The 17529-nt window shown below is 39.0% G+C and overlaps 2 protein-coding genes across 3 annotated transcripts; both read right to left on the bottom strand.

The window, feature by feature from the left end:
• Positions 1-2186: 2186 nt before the first annotated feature.
• LOC149822031 (uncharacterized) lies at positions 2187-7233 on the bottom strand. Of its 2 annotated transcripts, XR_016426040.1 has the most exons (11): positions 7115-7233; positions 6941-7019; positions 6775-6854; positions 6603-6669; positions 4402-4473; positions 3932-4150; positions 3675-3831; positions 3272-3551; positions 2890-3098; positions 2591-2793; positions 2187-2493 (listed from the first exon to the last, which is right to left on the bottom strand). XR_016426040.1 is itself a non-coding variant. In XM_089981071.1 (8 exons), exons 1-8 carry the CDS (start codon positions 7188-7190, stop codon positions 3543-3545), a joined length of 759 nt encoding a protein of 252 aa, XP_089837197.1. In that variant the 5' UTR covers positions 7191-7233; the 3' UTR covers positions 3122-3542. The 2 variants fall into 2 exon arrangements, 1 of the variants encoding a protein (XP_089837197.1); XM_089981071.1 differs by lacking the exons at positions 2187-2493; positions 2591-2793; positions 2890-3098 and having other exon boundaries at positions 3122-3551.
• A 4330-nt stretch (positions 7234-11563) lies between these two features.
• Positions 11564-17285, bottom strand: LOC149822032 (phosphorylated adapter RNA export-like protein). The gene is made up of 5 exons (XM_089981510.1): positions 17174-17285; positions 16376-16649; positions 15937-16042; positions 12230-12373; positions 11564-12084 (listed from the first exon to the last, which is right to left on the bottom strand). Exons 2-5 carry the CDS (start codon positions 16633-16635, stop codon positions 11830-11832), a joined length of 765 nt encoding a protein of 254 aa, XP_089837636.1. The 5' UTR covers positions 16636-16649; positions 17174-17285; the 3' UTR covers positions 11564-11829.
• Between the last annotated feature and the right edge of the window lie 244 nt (positions 17286-17529).

The raw sequence follows: 17529 nt of genomic DNA on the forward strand, positions 1-17529 counted from the left end.
AACTGTGACTACAGTATATATTAATCTATACAGCCTTTGATAGAAACCCCTAAGAGCCCTGATAAAAAAAACCCTAGTATACAAGTACAGAGATGAGAATCAAAGATGCTTCCAATTCTTTTTAGTTTTTACAGAAACGGGCCACAGACACGAGACATGTCCAGAATGCCAATTTTAAACCACCCTTTTGACATAACATCCTAATCCATCAACCATTTCTCAAAACAAACACACAAAACATTTTAGATCCATTACCAAAATATAACATAAATGAATGGGAGATAAAAACACAAAACACATCATCGACGATTTCTTCCTGCAAAACTAAATCTTTGAGATCCATCAAAAGATAACATAAATTATGGAAGGGGATCTCATAAGCGTAGATGTATTTTCTGCATTTGACAATTGAATATGCCTCGTTTAGCCTTTGTAATGATATAGACTAACCACATGCAGAGAGCAGGAAAGCAAGCTCATTGTTTCTTTAATCAGTACCACAATGAAACTGCTAGATAAGCAAAAAGTTTGGAGAAAATTATACCTTTTCTAAACGAAAAATATATAAGCAACATGTCAAAAGGCTCACTGGCATAAACATGACCACCACCACCACCACCATTGTCAGCAGAATCCTTGCACAACCACGACCGCTACCACCAATACAATCATCACTAGCAGCACAGAGATTTGCTCATCCTTTTTTTTTCATCTCAGCAAGTCCTACTTTGCCATCCAATAGAATGTTTCAAGTATAAAAATGGGCAAAGAACATGATAAAGTTTGTCAAGGATAATCTCTACTGTCAAAGTAGACATCACTCACACACAATTAGCAAATGACACTATCACCCTCTAATCGCTGTTCTAACAAAGTAGCATGTTTCTTGCTATTCTGGAAATTGGGTTGCTAGTGTTAAAAAATCATGTTCAGCATCTTCAATCTAATCCTAGTTCAATATAGTAGCCAATGAAAACCAGAACTAAAGATAGCACCCTCAACAAACTGGCTTAGACCAAGCACCATTCACGTAAGCAACATCAAGAGTATCTATATCAAACGTACACAACTATCGGGAACAACCAACAGTACAGTGAACGATTACCAAGTGGCTGGTTGTCTAATTGTCAAAGCTTGCTCTATACTCCTACAAGAAAACATCCAAATCTCTTGTACAATAGCATGTCTAGTAGTAACTACACTAAGATGTAGATTTTACACAAGTCAAAACATACAGCTAGAGACATACAACTCAATAGTCAATCAACACCAAAAGCACCATGCAATGCCTGTGTTGTGTTGGCTCCCACAGGCAACTAGGCTACAATATAAAACTAGTAATCACAAAAAAATAAACTACTGAAAAACTAAAATTCTTAGATAAAAATGATAAAAAAATAAAATTATAAACATTATAAATAAAATACATAGTTGTTCTCTAAGGGCCCCTCCATCCCACCTAGGTGCCTAGATGAGCACTTAGTCAGTCTCCATTACCAAGGTCGAAACTGACAGTCAGTATCATGTGAGTCTTTCTCTGTTGTTAATGACCAATATGTTAAGTAGATGTCAACATATCCCTAGGAACTTATAACATATTGAACACCTCGCAGTAGTTAGTACCACCAAAAAGAAACTCTTTCACAGAAGTACTAACTACTAATAAATGTAACTTTTATGTTCTTTTTTAGTATTACAATAGCCTCGCAAATCACCACTATGACATTTCAAAAGAACATAAGAAGGCCTGGAAACTTGTTAATGTCCATGAGAAGCAGCTGATGTCAACTAAAGATTCCCCTCTGTGCCTGTGTGTGTCTGTGAATAATGAAACCACAAGCTTGGGTTTCTGTGCATAAGAATGTACCTTTGGGTCCTAGTTTCTAGCGTTGTCATAGCCAAAACCCATCCAGGAGAAACCCTTTTTGTGCATACCACATGGTTGGAGGGGTTATACTCTGACCACTTGGCAGCATGATACACAAAACAAAAGGAATTCAAGGGATGGTTGGACGGATTATATTTATTATTATTATTATTATTATTATTATTATTATTATTATTATTATTATTATAGAGAGAGAGAAAGAAAAGGTTGACGCAGTATATAACAAAATATATTAGATTAAATATTTTCCAGCAAATACTTGGTCCCATAACCAAGCTGAACGGCATACTGTAATTTTTCCCATATTTCAGTTCATACGGAATGCAACAGCAATAATATAGTTATATAATGGGAAAAAAATCATGACAACCAAAATAAGGAACATAACATACATAAGTAACGAATCATCATGCTACAGCATGTGCCACAGGAAGGCTACATAAAGCACCAATTAGTAATGAAGACTGATGTACCGAAAGAGAAGAGGGAACAATTTGAAGCAGCATCACATAAAATTGCATTGGAAACCAGCAACCAGGAACAACTAGAATCCACTCTCTGGTACAAAATCTACATATCTTGATGCAAGATGACTCCAGATCCAGCTGTAAGTTAACACTTCATCAACCATTTTTTTGAAATATACAATGTAGTTAACTACAAAAGCACCCTACAATAAGCCAATACACATTCAGAACTCACATCTTTTCCCAACCTCAGCAAATTAGGCCCTCACTTCACAAATTTCAAGTGCTTTCACCATCATCAGGATCTTATACAGGTCCAATTCACCCACAGAAAATCATATCCCACTCATCATGGCATTTGGCAATCATAAACATAGGCGTACTTGCTAAAATGATCATAATCCCAACAAAAGCATCGACTGACAGCTACAAGGTTAACTGCTACAGAAAAGAATAAATCAAAAGAAAAACATGATCCCAACAATGAATGAGAGAATCTCCATGGTCAATTCAAAGTCTTAATATTATACTCACACATCTAGATGTTGAGCTCAGCTTACTAATGAGTGTGAATCAGCATGGTCAAAAAGAAGATCACAATCATCAGATGCTTATCCAATTTCAGCAGCAAGTAGAAGAGGCATCAGCTAGGATTTCATCAACAGTTCATCAGTGAGAACAAAATGCTTCTTGCTACAATCTTGATCATCACAGCTACTACCATGCTTTTCACGACCATCTCACTACCAAAGTGAATGACATGAAACATCACAAACATATCCTACCAGCTAAATATAACATAACAAATCATTGTGTGAATAAGTAGCATTCAACATATTGCATCTAAAAAAGGTTACTGTTCAATGTTCAAGTAATTCCACATATAGAAGTACTTGAGAACAGAAGCAAGACTTACAGACTAAAGTACTTTCAGTCTAAAACTACTTCCAAATCTCGAACTGCAAAGGTTTTCTGATGGTTGACGAGCACCAGCAAGCAGGCAGTTATAAAAACTAGAGTTTGATGGGGAAAGTCGTGACTCCATCAATAGTCCCACAAAGTAAAGAAACCAGGCTACTTGCTCCAGACTTTGTTCATCAAAATACAAAAGCGTAAACAAAGAACCAGACGATAAGACACAGACTCATCAACAAAGTTTGAAACACGTCCATGTGCCCTATAGCTGCTCAATCATCCTGCAAAAATACAAGTTTATAAAAACAATAAATATACTAAAACGTAAAATATCCACTCATCAGTAAGCAGCATGTGACATATATAATATGTAAAAGACAGCAATCTCTCATAGTAACACTCACAGATGCTGGGGACCTTCCATGCGGACTTCTTCCAGCAGGACTGGATAATGGGAACCTTTTATCTGGACTCCGCTTAGAAGGGCTTCCATTTTGCCTTGGGGGGCTCTCGCTGCGAGGTGGGCTTCTTCGAGGGCTAGGACTTCGATGGGGAGATGCACTGCAACATAGTAATAATGATTGATTCATAACACTGATTAACATTTTACGTAATCAAGAAAACATTTCTATCACTGAGCCTTGCAGAAAAGAGTAGACACCTAGCATAAGAGCCACTTCTGCTCCTTGGTTCATCAGATATCTTCTCCCTATCACGCCCCTTATGATAATCAGGGGTCAAACTCCTGCCCCTACTTCGGTGACGAGAGCTCCTCTGCCTTCCACGGTCCTCATGGCGGTCATATCTTTCAGTGCTACGGCTGCGACTTCGCCTCCTATGATCCCTATCACGATAGTCATCACGGTAGTCATCACGATACCTGTGCATATACAAGGCATCAGATGTACTGAACCTGAGGCATAACCATTTTTTGTAAATGTCAATGATAAATTATGTAAAAGGAGAAATCCATACACAACAAAAGATTCTTGACATGCTAAGAAGATCAATTTCTCAAAAGAGGAAAGAGCATAAAACCAAATAAGACCTACTCATGCACGAATTTTCCATGCAACTTGTTGATCCTTCATTACCTATGATCGCTAGTCCAGACTACAAATCAAACAATACCTGGGCCTAGGGCTGTAGCTTCTCAATCTGCCGCTTGACCTCGGAACAAATTCAAATATCCTCCCCTTATGGCTGAAAAAACGAATCAGATACAATATATTAGCCAGCATATGCTATTAAAGAATGCGAGGGAAAAAAGTAAATATGTTTAAATCCCAGATATTGATATTTACAATGATAGTGAGAAGTAAAAGTTGAAGTTATGGGTCTTTAAATCATGGTTGCAGATATAGGTGGCATTCTGATAATATCATTGTAAATTCATAAAACGATATTAAAGGCAAAATCTCATGATACTTTGATATCAGAAATTTATATCTCACTAAATTATTGCAAACAACTGAGGTTTTTCACTTGTCAAGTTTTATAAAAAAAAATGGCCATTTTTTTTATAATCCAAGAAAAAAACCTTCTCATCACCGACCGCACATTGGCTGGCCTCCGGTTGGTAAAACCCTGAGGCACCAAGATTTTCCTGAGATTTATCAACTAAACCTATATAATAACAAGAAATTGCCTTGCCAAGATATAGCCAATACCAATATTTGTGAATATGCTTTAAATGCAGATCTGAAACCAGGGTACACATGATTCACTCTATAAGAAGGAGACACTTTCTGAAGAGAGCACATCCAATTCAGATCCAGCCCTAAGATGCCTGAGTGGCCCATGCTGAAAGAGATGAGAGTTCTACACCTAGTCCTACTGTTACTCTTACTACATTTGTGCCTCTGCTCATTTAGGTATAGACCCTACAAAACCAGAGCCCTGTCCATTTCTCACCAATCATTTGCTAACAAAAAGTGGAGGTTTTATCCTCATCATCTCAAGCAGACACTCTGTTAGATTAAAAAGACTAACTTGAGCTTAAAGGAAAATCGGCCTTAGGCCTGAAATTAGTAAGACTCTCTCTCTCTCCTTTATATATAATTTTGTTCTTTCTTTGTTCTCTTGTAAATTCCTCTCTTCATAAATTTGGCTATTATTTCTTTGGATTTCGTCAAGCAACGATAGTGTTCGCCACCATTGTGCTTTGTGATAACTGGCAAGAATTAAACAATCAATCAAGATATACCCATTGTGAACCTTGAAAGCCTTGAAAGGCAATATCTAAAATCTATTCTAATTGTCCTTTCTGAAGGAAAAGCAACGGTCCAAATTTGTAACATTGATTCCCACAAACTCTTGAAATGAGTGAAATTGATGAAAAAACACGTGTCCAAAAATCTTGAATGAATGTGTATTGGACCTCCTATTGCACTGACATGAAAAGTAGGCAACTATGGAGTTGCTTGCCAAGCACCAAGCAATCAGTTGCACCAACAACTATGGCACAAGCCTGAAAAGTTAGCAGACTCTATTAGAATGCTTATGAGAAAAAACACATTTTCAAGTGCAAAATAGATAAAGGTCACAACTACGCAATAGTGCCACTGTAAGTTTGTTGATACAGCCCTCCACCCTCCATGATTTGCACCATGATTTTTAAGCAACCATTTCCCCACCTTAAACATGTGCGTAATTGAGAAATCAGACCCCATAATTGAATGTAAGCTAGATTGGAATAATAACTGAGAGAGTTGGCACGTTCAACAGAACATGTCAAAGACCCCATTCGTCTGCACAATGAAATTTCACCTCCCATCTACCCAATGTTATTCTTAGTGGAGAACTCCATGAAATTAGACACACCCTGTATCCGTATGAACCAAAAGGGAGCTCTTTCCTTTACAATTATCATGTGGTTGCAACACAAGGAAAACTAGGATCTTAGACTAGGATTCTGCCGACATAATAGTTCACTGCCGCTGAGACACTTAGTGTATTTATGCTCCACACTGTAAGTAAGAACCAACCATTTCCAGTAATCATTTTTCCTAACAATCCCCGATCCACCTTGCGCAAATTCTTATTCTCCCATTATCAACTCACTTCAAAAGGCAAAAGCAAAAAAAGTTTGAGAATCGAGCATCAATAATCTGAAGACGATAACAAAGCCAATCAAACGGAGACCCCACAACATAAACCCTGCGATCACATAATTGAATTGGAGAAGTCCAGAAAGAAATCCATCCAAACAGAGACATGGTACTAGACGATATTAACCAGAACAAAAACAGCAATAAAGATTGGTTCTTGTTTGTTCGTTTCATGCAGCCAAAAAAGATCCACAAAAGACAGAAAGATATAGAGAAACCAACATGCGCTCCGCATTGGGGCCGTATTTCGCAAATTGCACCATGATTTCTCTGCCATCCACGGTCCTCCCTGCAATAGTGAACATTTTGGGGACATAAGAATAAGATACTACAGACGCCCATATGCTTCTTTCAACTTCAGGGGAAGAAAAGGGGGGAAACAAAAGAAAAATACCATCGAGACGATCGACCGCCACCTGCGCCTCATCTGCGTACTTGTAGCGAACAAATGCAAAACCCCGCGACTCTCCCGTCCTGTGTGTGAACAAAGAAACACCCAACAGCATCAGAAACCTCTAGCGAGAGACAGATACAGGGAGACGTAGAGAGAGGGCGTGTACCTCTTGTCCCTGGGGATGAAGATATCGACAACCTTGCCGTAGCGGTCGAATAAGGGGAATAGATCATCGGCCGTTGTTCCTGTTTCAATCACCACCGCCGTCACCAAAATAGCACCAACCAAGAAAAAAATAACATCTTTTTTCTTCACAGAGAGAGAGAGAGACAGATATTACGGAAGGCGATGTTGAGAACGAGGAGAGAGTAGGTGTCTTTGATATCAGGAGGGCCCGATCTTCCGAAATGGGACATCTCTTCCTTCTTCCTTCTTCCTTCTTCCTTCTTCCTTCTTCCTTCAGAGAGAGAGAAAGAGAGAGAGAGAGAGAAAGAGTGGTGCCCTTGGTGCATTTTTCTTGGGTCGAAAACCCGTTGCCTTGAGTTCGGTTACGTCACAAAGATTCGTAGAGGAAAGGATACGTAATGCGGTTACAGGCCCAACTCGCAAGTTCGCAATTTTTCAGAAAATAAGACACGGTGACACGAAACTTTTTAATTTTAATGAGTAAAAAATGATTTTGTATATTTTGATGGTGTAAATATAATCTTTATCAGAACAAAAAATTAATTATTAATATATTGTTAAACACATTAAAATAGTGATTGTACAAGGCGGTGTTTGTGCCCGTGTCTCCGCTTGTGTCACCGAGGGCAAGGCATGCACTCAAAATGGTGTGTCCCTGTGATATAGGAGCTCCGGAAGGTGCACCCTGTGAATGAAAACAACCCGGACCCGTCTGTTTTTATTATGCGACTTCAGGTCTATTCATGAAGTTTGAGCCCTTCTTTTTTGTTTTATGAGGAAGTTTAAGCCCTCTTAAGATGACAAGAGTATTTTGTACTAAATCAAGTTCTTAGGAATTTGGGTCTAAATCAAGTTCTTAGAAATTTGGGTTTACAGTAACCTATATTTATATTTTAGATGTTTGAATGGAGGAGAAGGATTCATGTGGAAGACCCATAATGATTTTCTTTGTTGGTTCATATCGCCGACCCCAATTGTTTTGGGATGAAGGCGTAGTTGTTGTTGTTGTATGTTTGAATCATAGTTATCTAGGGATAGCAGTGAACCAGAGCTGAGACTGGGGACAAGGTCTACACCCCCGCTCCGTCTCAAAATTTCGCCTTCCATCACTGCTTTTATCCCCCACACGCGTTTTGATTTTAACCTTCATTTCTACCTCAATTCCCGGTTCAAACGGGACGAGGCAGGGTGGGGCTCCGTTTGTCTCAGGTTCACTGTCATCCCCCTAAAGGTATTTTAGTTATTTTACTAACAGGATCGGGACGGGGCAGGGTAGGGAAAAGCGTAAGTCCATCCCCACACCAGTTATAATTTTAACCTTCATCCCCGTCTTCAACCCTGTTTCATGTCCTTCACCCCTTGTTCAAACGGGGCAAGGCGGGGCGGGGCCCCATTTCCGCGGTCCACTTCCATCCCTATAGTTATCAGGCTTCCAAAGCAAATAAGCGAGTGTAAAAAAGTGGTATGAAGCACGAAATTCTTTTTGAAAAAGCATAAGAAAATATGAAGGTTACAACTAATGTTTGTTTTTCATCTACTATCGCAATTAGACCATATGCCTATATATAAAGGTTACAACTTTTAGAAGATTATACTGTGTGAAGCTCTACTGAATGAAAAATGCGAGTGTAGGAACGTGTGGTGTGTGTTGGCTTTATCGGTGATGTGTAATGGTAGCATGGCACGCGATAACAAGCTTTTTCATAAGAATAACAAGTCCAAGTGGGAAAAAGTAGAATGACACAGTAGAATGGCATTACCTTATTGAGTCCTGACCAAGAGTATCAGGTGCATGTGCCAATTTGGAGAACAATTGTTTAGTTCTATTTCTCCCGGATATTCCATGTTGTCTCCCCTTTCAATGTGTACATGTTTAGTTCTACTCTGAGGTATCTTCTTCATATTTGCAATTTTCCAACAGATTTTTCCCATTAATTATTTTTCGTTGCTATTCCTTTTTCTAGATTACTTTGGCAAACTTCTTTCAAACAAGACTTAGTTCCTATCAATATCTTTGTGACTGAAGCAACAACTTAGCATAAAAGATGGGCTAAGATATCCTTTGACTGTTTCAGGTTTAAGGGGGCCAGAAACTGTTAAACATAGACCACGCTTAAGAAAGGCCCAATGCAGAAACCAACACCTGCAACCACACCTACCAATGTCTGCCAACAGGGACATGCAGGAGGATCATTTGGACCCCATCATTGATCAGGTAGCACTCAGCAGAGGAGCTGACCCTTTTGTACACAGGCACAGGTGAGTAATGCAGACTTGTACATTATTTCAATTCTTTCTTTTGTATGAAGGGTATAACTGGTTTTGGCTACCCCCCGGACACACCTGTTTTCTTACCCCCACATCAATACGGATTGAACCAATTTAAGAAGATATTATAAGCTAACTTGGTTGGTTTTGCAGCCTATTGCTAATAATATTTTCTTACATTGGTTACTGACCCTGACCCACTGGATCTCTCTCTCTCTCTCTCTCTCTCTCTCTCTCTCTCTCTCTCTCTCTCTCTCTCTCTCTCTCTCTCTCTCTGTGTGTGTGTGTGTGTGTGTGTGCGCGTGTGTGTGTAATGGATTTTATGATTCGGGATATTAGAGTATGGGGTTTGATGGATGAGAGATCATATGGTTGAGTCTTGAGCTAGATGAAGAATCGACTCTCTTTAAGTTGACAGCTTTTCTTGAAAAAATGGTCAACTTTTTGGAAAATTATTAGAATCTTTAGATTTTGTTGCCCAACTCATTCTGGATGCAGCCCACCCCAACATCGGTTCTTGGTGAGTTTCCTATGGTGATAAAGAGCTCTCCCCCCCCCCCCCCCCCCAAGGAAACCCAGGCACATCTGTGAGTAGGGATGGCAGTGGGGCGGGGGACAAGGTTTCCACCCCCGCCCCGCCTCAAAATTTTATCCTCCACCCCCGCCCCGCCTCAAAATTTTATCCTCCACCCCCGCCCCGCCTCCACGGCGGGGATGGATTTATCCTCCACCCCCGCCTCCATCCCCGTTTCATACCCTTCATCCCCGGTCCAAACGGGGATGGGGCGGGGCGGGGCGGGGCGGGGCGGGGATATTGCGGGGAAAAGTGGCCGGGGCGGGGTCCAACTTATTTTCACATATGTTGCATACAATTTGAACGGCAAATAAAATAGGTGATCTGGAATGGAATACAAATGAGTCACATATGGACTGTTCTAGCTTGATACATATATAAGCACACGAGTTAACTAGAGAAATCTCAATTATGACACTGTTTCAACCAAATGTATGTGGGTGTGGACACGTTGCACGAAGATCTCTCACATCGCCTGTGAGAAAGGTTGACATGGTACAAGTAGGAGAAGTAAAGAGAAGTAGGAGAAGTAATGAAAACTGGGAAGGAGGCGCAGTTAGAGGTGACATGAAAGATTGCAAAGTGACCTAAGTTTTAGTTCTAGATAGACAAAAATGAAAAAACAAGACTTATAAAGCCGACCCCATGTAGTTGGGATAAGGCTTGATGATGATGATGGATGTGGGTGTCAACCAACCCCAAATCAACACATATTTACTGTTTCTTTTCCTTCCATTTTGACTGTTTCTCTTGTGTTTGTGGCCCTAGATACTACTGATGCTTTTCTTTTATACATCAAATTGTGAAGAGAAGAAGACACAGATGAGGAATGTGCGCATCTACATGAATCACAGCCACCTTGTGATGAGGTTGACAAAGAGATGCTTCAGTGAGTCTTCACAATGTCAAAAGAATGTAATCTCTTCTCTCTTTGCAGTTTCCTAGGAATTTTAATGTCTTCTAGTTCAGCTAATTCTCATGTTGAGAAGATCTTGTCTGCTGTATGATAAATGAGCAGATGAAATAACGGATGCTCCTACCAAGGAAGAAGAAAAGGGTTTGCGGTACCTGAAGGTAAACATTAAAGGTGGTAGCACTACTAGCATTCTGTTTAGAGATAGTGCCATGCAGATGCCTAGACTTATTGCATGAGCAACAAGTAACTTTGCAGCTAATAGCATTTACATGACCATGTAATGTGATCATTTTGTTGCCCGGTGCTCTCATTCATCTTTGCTCTTCAAAAGTGTCCATAGTAAGGACAAGCAATTAATGAACTCACGCTACTGTTACAGTTTGTTCACTCTCTAGTAGAAACTAGCCCATTGCATGTAATTCAGTTAAAAGCAGAATTCATGCGTTTCAAAATTCATGACTGTACCTTATAGAAACTAGCCGTTTTTTCACATTTCTTGTTTTTTTGCAAATCAAGTCCTACAGACATTATCTATATAGTGTTTGCTTAAAATCATGTTTTAGATTGTCCAATTGCATTGTGCATGCAGTTTTTTAAGAACTGCAAAAAAAAAAAAATGCATAATACACTAAAATTTCATGTTTGCAGATCCAAAACACCCAATCCAAAGTGTGGTTCCTAAGAAATAACATGCCATGGATTCAGATTGAGCAAACAAAGAAACCCCCTATGACCTTTTGCTAGACAGTAACGTAAGATCAAGATTAGCCAATATTTTCCTCTAGATAATCATATCATTTAGAAAGAAAATAAAGGACCTTTGAAAGCAACATGCTTAACATCATTTTTGCTTGTTGGAATTAAAATGCACACTGGGAATCCATCCAAAGAACATGCATTTTGATAATATAACACTGATTTCTTGTGAATCATTTCCAAATTTCAGTTTTCCTATTTGCACTCATCCATTCTGTTCCTTCCCTATCTTCTCCTGGTTCTTGGAAAACACCAAGGAAAAGAAAAGACTTGTTGATTCTTTAGCCCATATAAACTTGACCTGAGAATGTCACCCTCGTACTAAGAGCAGTTCACAGGCTTCTACTGCATTACTTCACTCGGTGATCTCTCCTTCTTCTGTATCAACCCCAACCAGGTCACTGTAACTAACAGGCACACGTACCCTCTGCCAAACAGAAACCCGCTTCTGTGGTGAACCATGTTTAGACAGTTCATCTTGCACTTCCCCAGTACTTGTTGAATTCTCCAAACATTCACTAGTGACTATGTTAGATAATTGTGGTGTTATTTTCTGCTGTACAGGTTCCTTGGAAAGCTTAGTTTTCTGTTGATCTTGTATACGTTGCCTCTGCAAAATAGGAACAGATCCAAAAATGACTTCTCTTCAAGCAGGAAAAACTAAGAATTCTGAATTGTTTTTAAAGGCCTAGGGAATTTCTTGGTTACCAAGCCTTATGTACGAAAAACAATTCACATGATTAAGTTCATCATACCATAAACTTCTTTCCTCTAGCCATTACTTCTTTATAAGCTTTCCGGTCACGCGATCTCAGGATGTTCCACAATATGCCACCCCCAGTTCGGTGGCGCTTACCATCAAGGGTAATTTGTCCTCCACATTTCTGAATTGTATCTACCTGCAATACACACCAGTTATCATAATTTTCAAAATGCTTGATAGCAATAAAGCATCAAGGAAGCAGGAGAACCAGGCCAACAAAAATATCATATTTCCTAATAACCGTTGGAAGAATATGTGATCTACAAGGAGAAGACATTCATAGTTAATCCAAAATGAAATCTTGGCTCAGTAAAAGTTACCTAATTTTTTCAATTGAAAAAAAAGGCAAAAGAAAAAGAAGTAATAAAATCAGTCCTCAAATTTGTTAATTTTGCGTAATACCAGGATGAAGAAAACAGTTGCAGCTGACATGTATGGCAACACCACAAACCACAGAACAAGTAGCATTTGGAAGTCCCAATATAACTGGAACCAAGAAGCAGTTAGACTTGGATGCTTAACAGCAAACTCATATACCTAACCCCCGCTGAAGATTCATCAAAATACTTGAATTACTGGCATAGGTCAACAAAACAATCTTGGAATTAGATAATGCCTTCTGTATAAGTTCAGCATAGCTCAAAACAACTTTTCAAGTTTTCATTGAAGACACCATGTTGAAACTGTTTGATCTTTCACATCTGTTAGATAGACCTGCCAAAAGAGATCGATTTATCTGCCACAGGATTTGTTTTTCCATTTTCCACAAGGATAGTTTTCCTTTAAGAATCTGTCCAAGTGATGGCACCATGCATTGAACAAAACTTCAAAAGAAAAGTATCTGTGCTTTCCCAATTCAATGGACTTTAGCAGGGACAAAGTTTCTTGAAGCGAGAAGCAAAGAGTTGATGGTTTTGGTGAGCTTATTCATCAAGCTCATACAGGATGTCTTTTAAGTACTGGTAATAAGCAATCCTTGAATAAATAAGACGGACAGGAAATCTCTCCATGAGTGGTGCAAAACACTTTTTCATCACAGTAAGTAACAAGAAAACTTTGCAGAACTCTAAACAACAATGAATTAAGCATGAAAACTTTAAAGAAATGGAGTAGAATGGAGGTTACGGATAAAAGTAAATGGAACAAGAGAACAAAGATTTTTTGGCTGAGCAACATGAGCAAAACACAATGTTTTTACATTTCTAAGCTTAACTCAGAGAATTAACTCCTTAAGGAATGAAGGAAGGTATCTTGATGATGTTTTAGAGGCAGCTACAGATTTTTTTGCCAGAATGTTTACCCCATCATTGACCAAAAAGACATTTACCTTTTGAGTAGGGGTGGCAAAACCCGCCAACCCGCCTCTTAGGCGGGTTCGGGTTTTGAAAAAATGAACCCATTTAATAAACGGGTCGACCCGCCTAACCCGTTTATTAAACGGGTCAGGTTCATGTTAGGGGTATGCCAACCCGCCAACCCGGCTGACCCGTTTAATAAACGGGTTAGGCAGGTGGGTCAACCCGCCATCCTGACCCGCGAACCTGCGAACCCATTTACCCGACCCAACCCATTTATTAAATGGGTTGGCGGGTCGTGTCGGGTTACCTGTTTATTAAATGGGCTGGGTTCGTGTTTGCCACAGCCGACCAGTTTAATAAACGGGTCGGGTTCGGGTTGAGGTATGCTGACCCGCCAACCCGACACGATTGCCACCCCTACTTTTGAGATGTTGGATAAAGTTCAGTAGTCTGTCTCTGAGGCTCCTTTTAGTGAAGGTGAGATAAAGAAGATAACTTGGTCCAAGTCTAGATGGTTTCCTGCCTAGTTTTTCATTGTATCGGCAAGATTGCAGAAAAGACGTCATGTTCATGATGCAGAAATTATTCTGGAATGGTAAAGTGTCGAGGGATTTAGACAATTGGCAGCTTATCCTCATTTCTGAAGTTTATGGGGCAGGTGTTATCATGCGTTACAGGTCCATTTCTCTCTTAAGAAACCTGTACAAAACCATATCCAAAACATTGACACAGCGATTAAAGAAAGTGGTTGATTACTGAATCTCCAGAAGCAGCATGTCAGAATCAAGGATATTGACACATAGCCAAGAGGCCATGCATTCAGTTAGAAAAGATAATACTCCAGTCAAAATTAGGGTTAGGGGAAAATTGGATCAACTAGATAAAGAAAATTTCTTTTCAGCTTCAATTAGAGACAACCTCAATAGAAAATATGGCCATCTATTCATCCCTAGAAGGGATTGGGGCAAGGTGACCCTTCTCTCCTTTACTTTTTGACATTGTGGGGAGAGGGTTTGAACTCTCTACAAGGCTGTTGATTTCAGTTTTGTATTGCCCACTTAATTTTTTATGTTGAGCTTCTCTTGTTTGGAATGGCCTGCTGAATTCTGGAAGACTTGGTTGCTATTAAAGATTCTAGAAGCTGCCTAGAGTCTAAGTATTGAAAGAAGTAAATGTAAAGTTGGTTGCAACTAACAGCTTTAGTTGTACATTGAAGAAACTTCCTTTGAACTATCTACGTATGCCATTGCTGAAAGGAATTTTATGTGCAATGGGAAATGGTACTGGATTTGGCACTGATGGTCATTTCACACCTGGTGGTTCCTTTATTGGGAGAGGAACTTGAAAATATTTAAGTTCTTGAGTAGCAGTTCAAAGATTATGCATTAGCCTGCCACACTATGCAATTTTGCAATATCAAGAAATGGCTAGGTTGTGATATTGCTTGGTTAGGACATCTGGTGCCTGTTCTAGCTTGAATTTAGTCTAAGATGCCCTACTTTTGTGCTCTACATCAATTTTATTGTTGTCTCTACATTGTATTTTGACATCCTGTCACTTTTTGCCTTGGTTTTAACAAAAAAAATTACCATTTTCAAAAAGAAAAATCGAAACTTGAGATAGCTCAACCAATTAGGTAATAGTAAATTAAGCGATTATGTAGAATTTCAAGGCAAACAAAGTCAGCTGAACCGAAAACAGCAAATTGCTGACAGGTACCAAAAGTAGAACCTGAGTGTTGATGCTCTACTCTTATAAACGTTTTAGGAAAGTTGAATCTGAGATAATAGACATCGACACGTTATGCTTGATGTTAAGAGAATCACTAAAATGCATAAAGGAAGAAAATAATTGCAATGGCTGCCAATATGAAGAAACCAAGTTTTCTCTATGTTACATACTTACATGTTACTCTCTGGAAAAAGAATCCATCTTTTCTGCCATTTTCTCCTTTTCTTGATTCCTATAATTTTGTTTATTGAATTATTGCAATATATCTCAAGAAAGATTCTTTGTGGAGCTTAACTCGTCAGCTTAGAAAACTATGTTCTTACCACCATGTTCAGTTTCAAATATCAGTAAAGTGAGTTATAATTAGCTCCAAAAGAAAATTAAACGTACCTCTTGCAACATAATCATGGCTTACGAGCCCAATACATGATGTCAACTAATTAATTATGTGAAAGCCATGATACAGGGAATTTTCGTATCACAAATTTTTATTTCAAGTGCTGATCTGCTCACTTATTTTTGCAGTACAAAAAAGCATTAAGTAGACTCTAAATGAAAAAAACTTAGATAGATATAGAATGCAAGTTGAACAAGTAATACCAGGTCAAGCATTTCCGGAACAATAGTAGCAAATGTTTTAAAAAGCATGAGAGAAAAGAGAAATGGTTACCTCTGCTACGAGATCTTTTACAGCCGCAACACCAAGATAAACAACAGCTTCACGAACAAGGTGTATCTTCTTCTCATTTAAACGTCTACTTGTATCTAAAATAAACCTAAAGAACACTAAAAATATCAACATGATTCATCTAATCAAATATAACAAATTGATTAATGCTTCCGATTCTTTTTGAGAACTGATGCAACTTATAGAACAAGAAAATAAGAAAAACGGAGATTCATGAGGCACAGAAAATGAAGGGAAAAAAAGGATTTGAAACCTATCAAAAAGACAATAGTTATCATGAAAGATTTCCATTTCACAAAACTCTCTTTAAGTGCACAGGTTCAAACTTATGGAAAGATCAAATTCATTCAAACAAGTATGTAATTGACATCTAAATTGTGAGTGCGTTTATTATTAGACTACTACTACTGCTACTACTAACCTGTTTACATCTATGCTATCATCGTTTTTACCATTGTTTGGGTTCATATTTTTCTTCTTAGTCTTCCTACGACGCCTTTTACGTGATACCATCTTTACATCCTCGGTTTTTTCTTGGACGAATTCATCATTACCTTTACCATCCACAACCTTTGCATCTTGTGGTTGTACCTGTACATCTTCTACGTCGTCCATGTCCACATCCTGTAAATCAAGGGGCTCATCTTCGTATATCTTTTCCAGAAGATTATCTTCCTCCATGAAAAAATTTCAAACTGCAGGATTGAGAGCACATTAGTGATTACAAAAACAAGAGACGTCTTGCTTCACATATTTGAAATGCACCAAACTAATCTTAACAAGAAAAACACAATTCTGCAGAGTCTCCCCAATGTGTATCAACCTTAACCAGCAGTCGCAATTTTGGCATTCAACCAGATAACATAAAACTCAACAAGCTACATGCCAAGGAGAAAACGGGCAGAAACGAACTTCAAAATGGAGTTCAAGGATGAAAAATTGTGGCATAAGTATAAATTCATGAAGAAATTGCAGTTGGGTTCTTCTCGTTTTCTATCAAAACAGACTATTTTTCAAGTTTTAGGATGGGCAAACTCCATTTGGAGTGCAAAATAAACGATCTTGTGGTTTACTGATTATGGGTTACCGTATTCTTTCCATATCATATGTTTTTGAAGCCTACCCATATCATCAAACAGCAAACAGACGACAACAAACGTGTCTGTGTTTTCTTGAGCGATTGCGAGAGAGAGAGAGAGAGAGAGAGAGAGAGATTTACTTAGATTCGACGGAAACGATCCCGGGAAAACGAGAGGGATTCAAGGCAGCGATTTGAGCCAAGATCCTTTGGCGGCAAGTCGGCGAGGGCGCCGGAAAACGGCGGTGACGGTGATGCCGAGTTTCTTCGGGGCGAGGCCCTTTTTCGGCTTTTATTTAATTTTTTGTTTCTTTACAGCTGTAGCAAAACGGGCCGCGGGTCGACCGATAACTGCCCAGTGGGGCTTAGCCCCGCAATTCGGTTCGACTCATCGCCTATGTTACCCTACTGATCTTATTGTTGCAAGTTGTTTTCATCAAATATGATTGAATTCTCCTTTCAGAGAAAAAAACTGACAGCATTCAGCATAGTTAATT

Source organism: Nuphar pumila, chromosome 11, assembly GCF_984573655.1.
Source record: "Nuphar pumila chromosome 11, dmNupPumi1.hap1.1, whole genome shotgun sequence".
Lineage (NCBI taxonomy): Eukaryota > Viridiplantae > Streptophyta > Magnoliopsida > Nymphaeales > Nymphaeaceae > Nuphar > Nuphar pumila.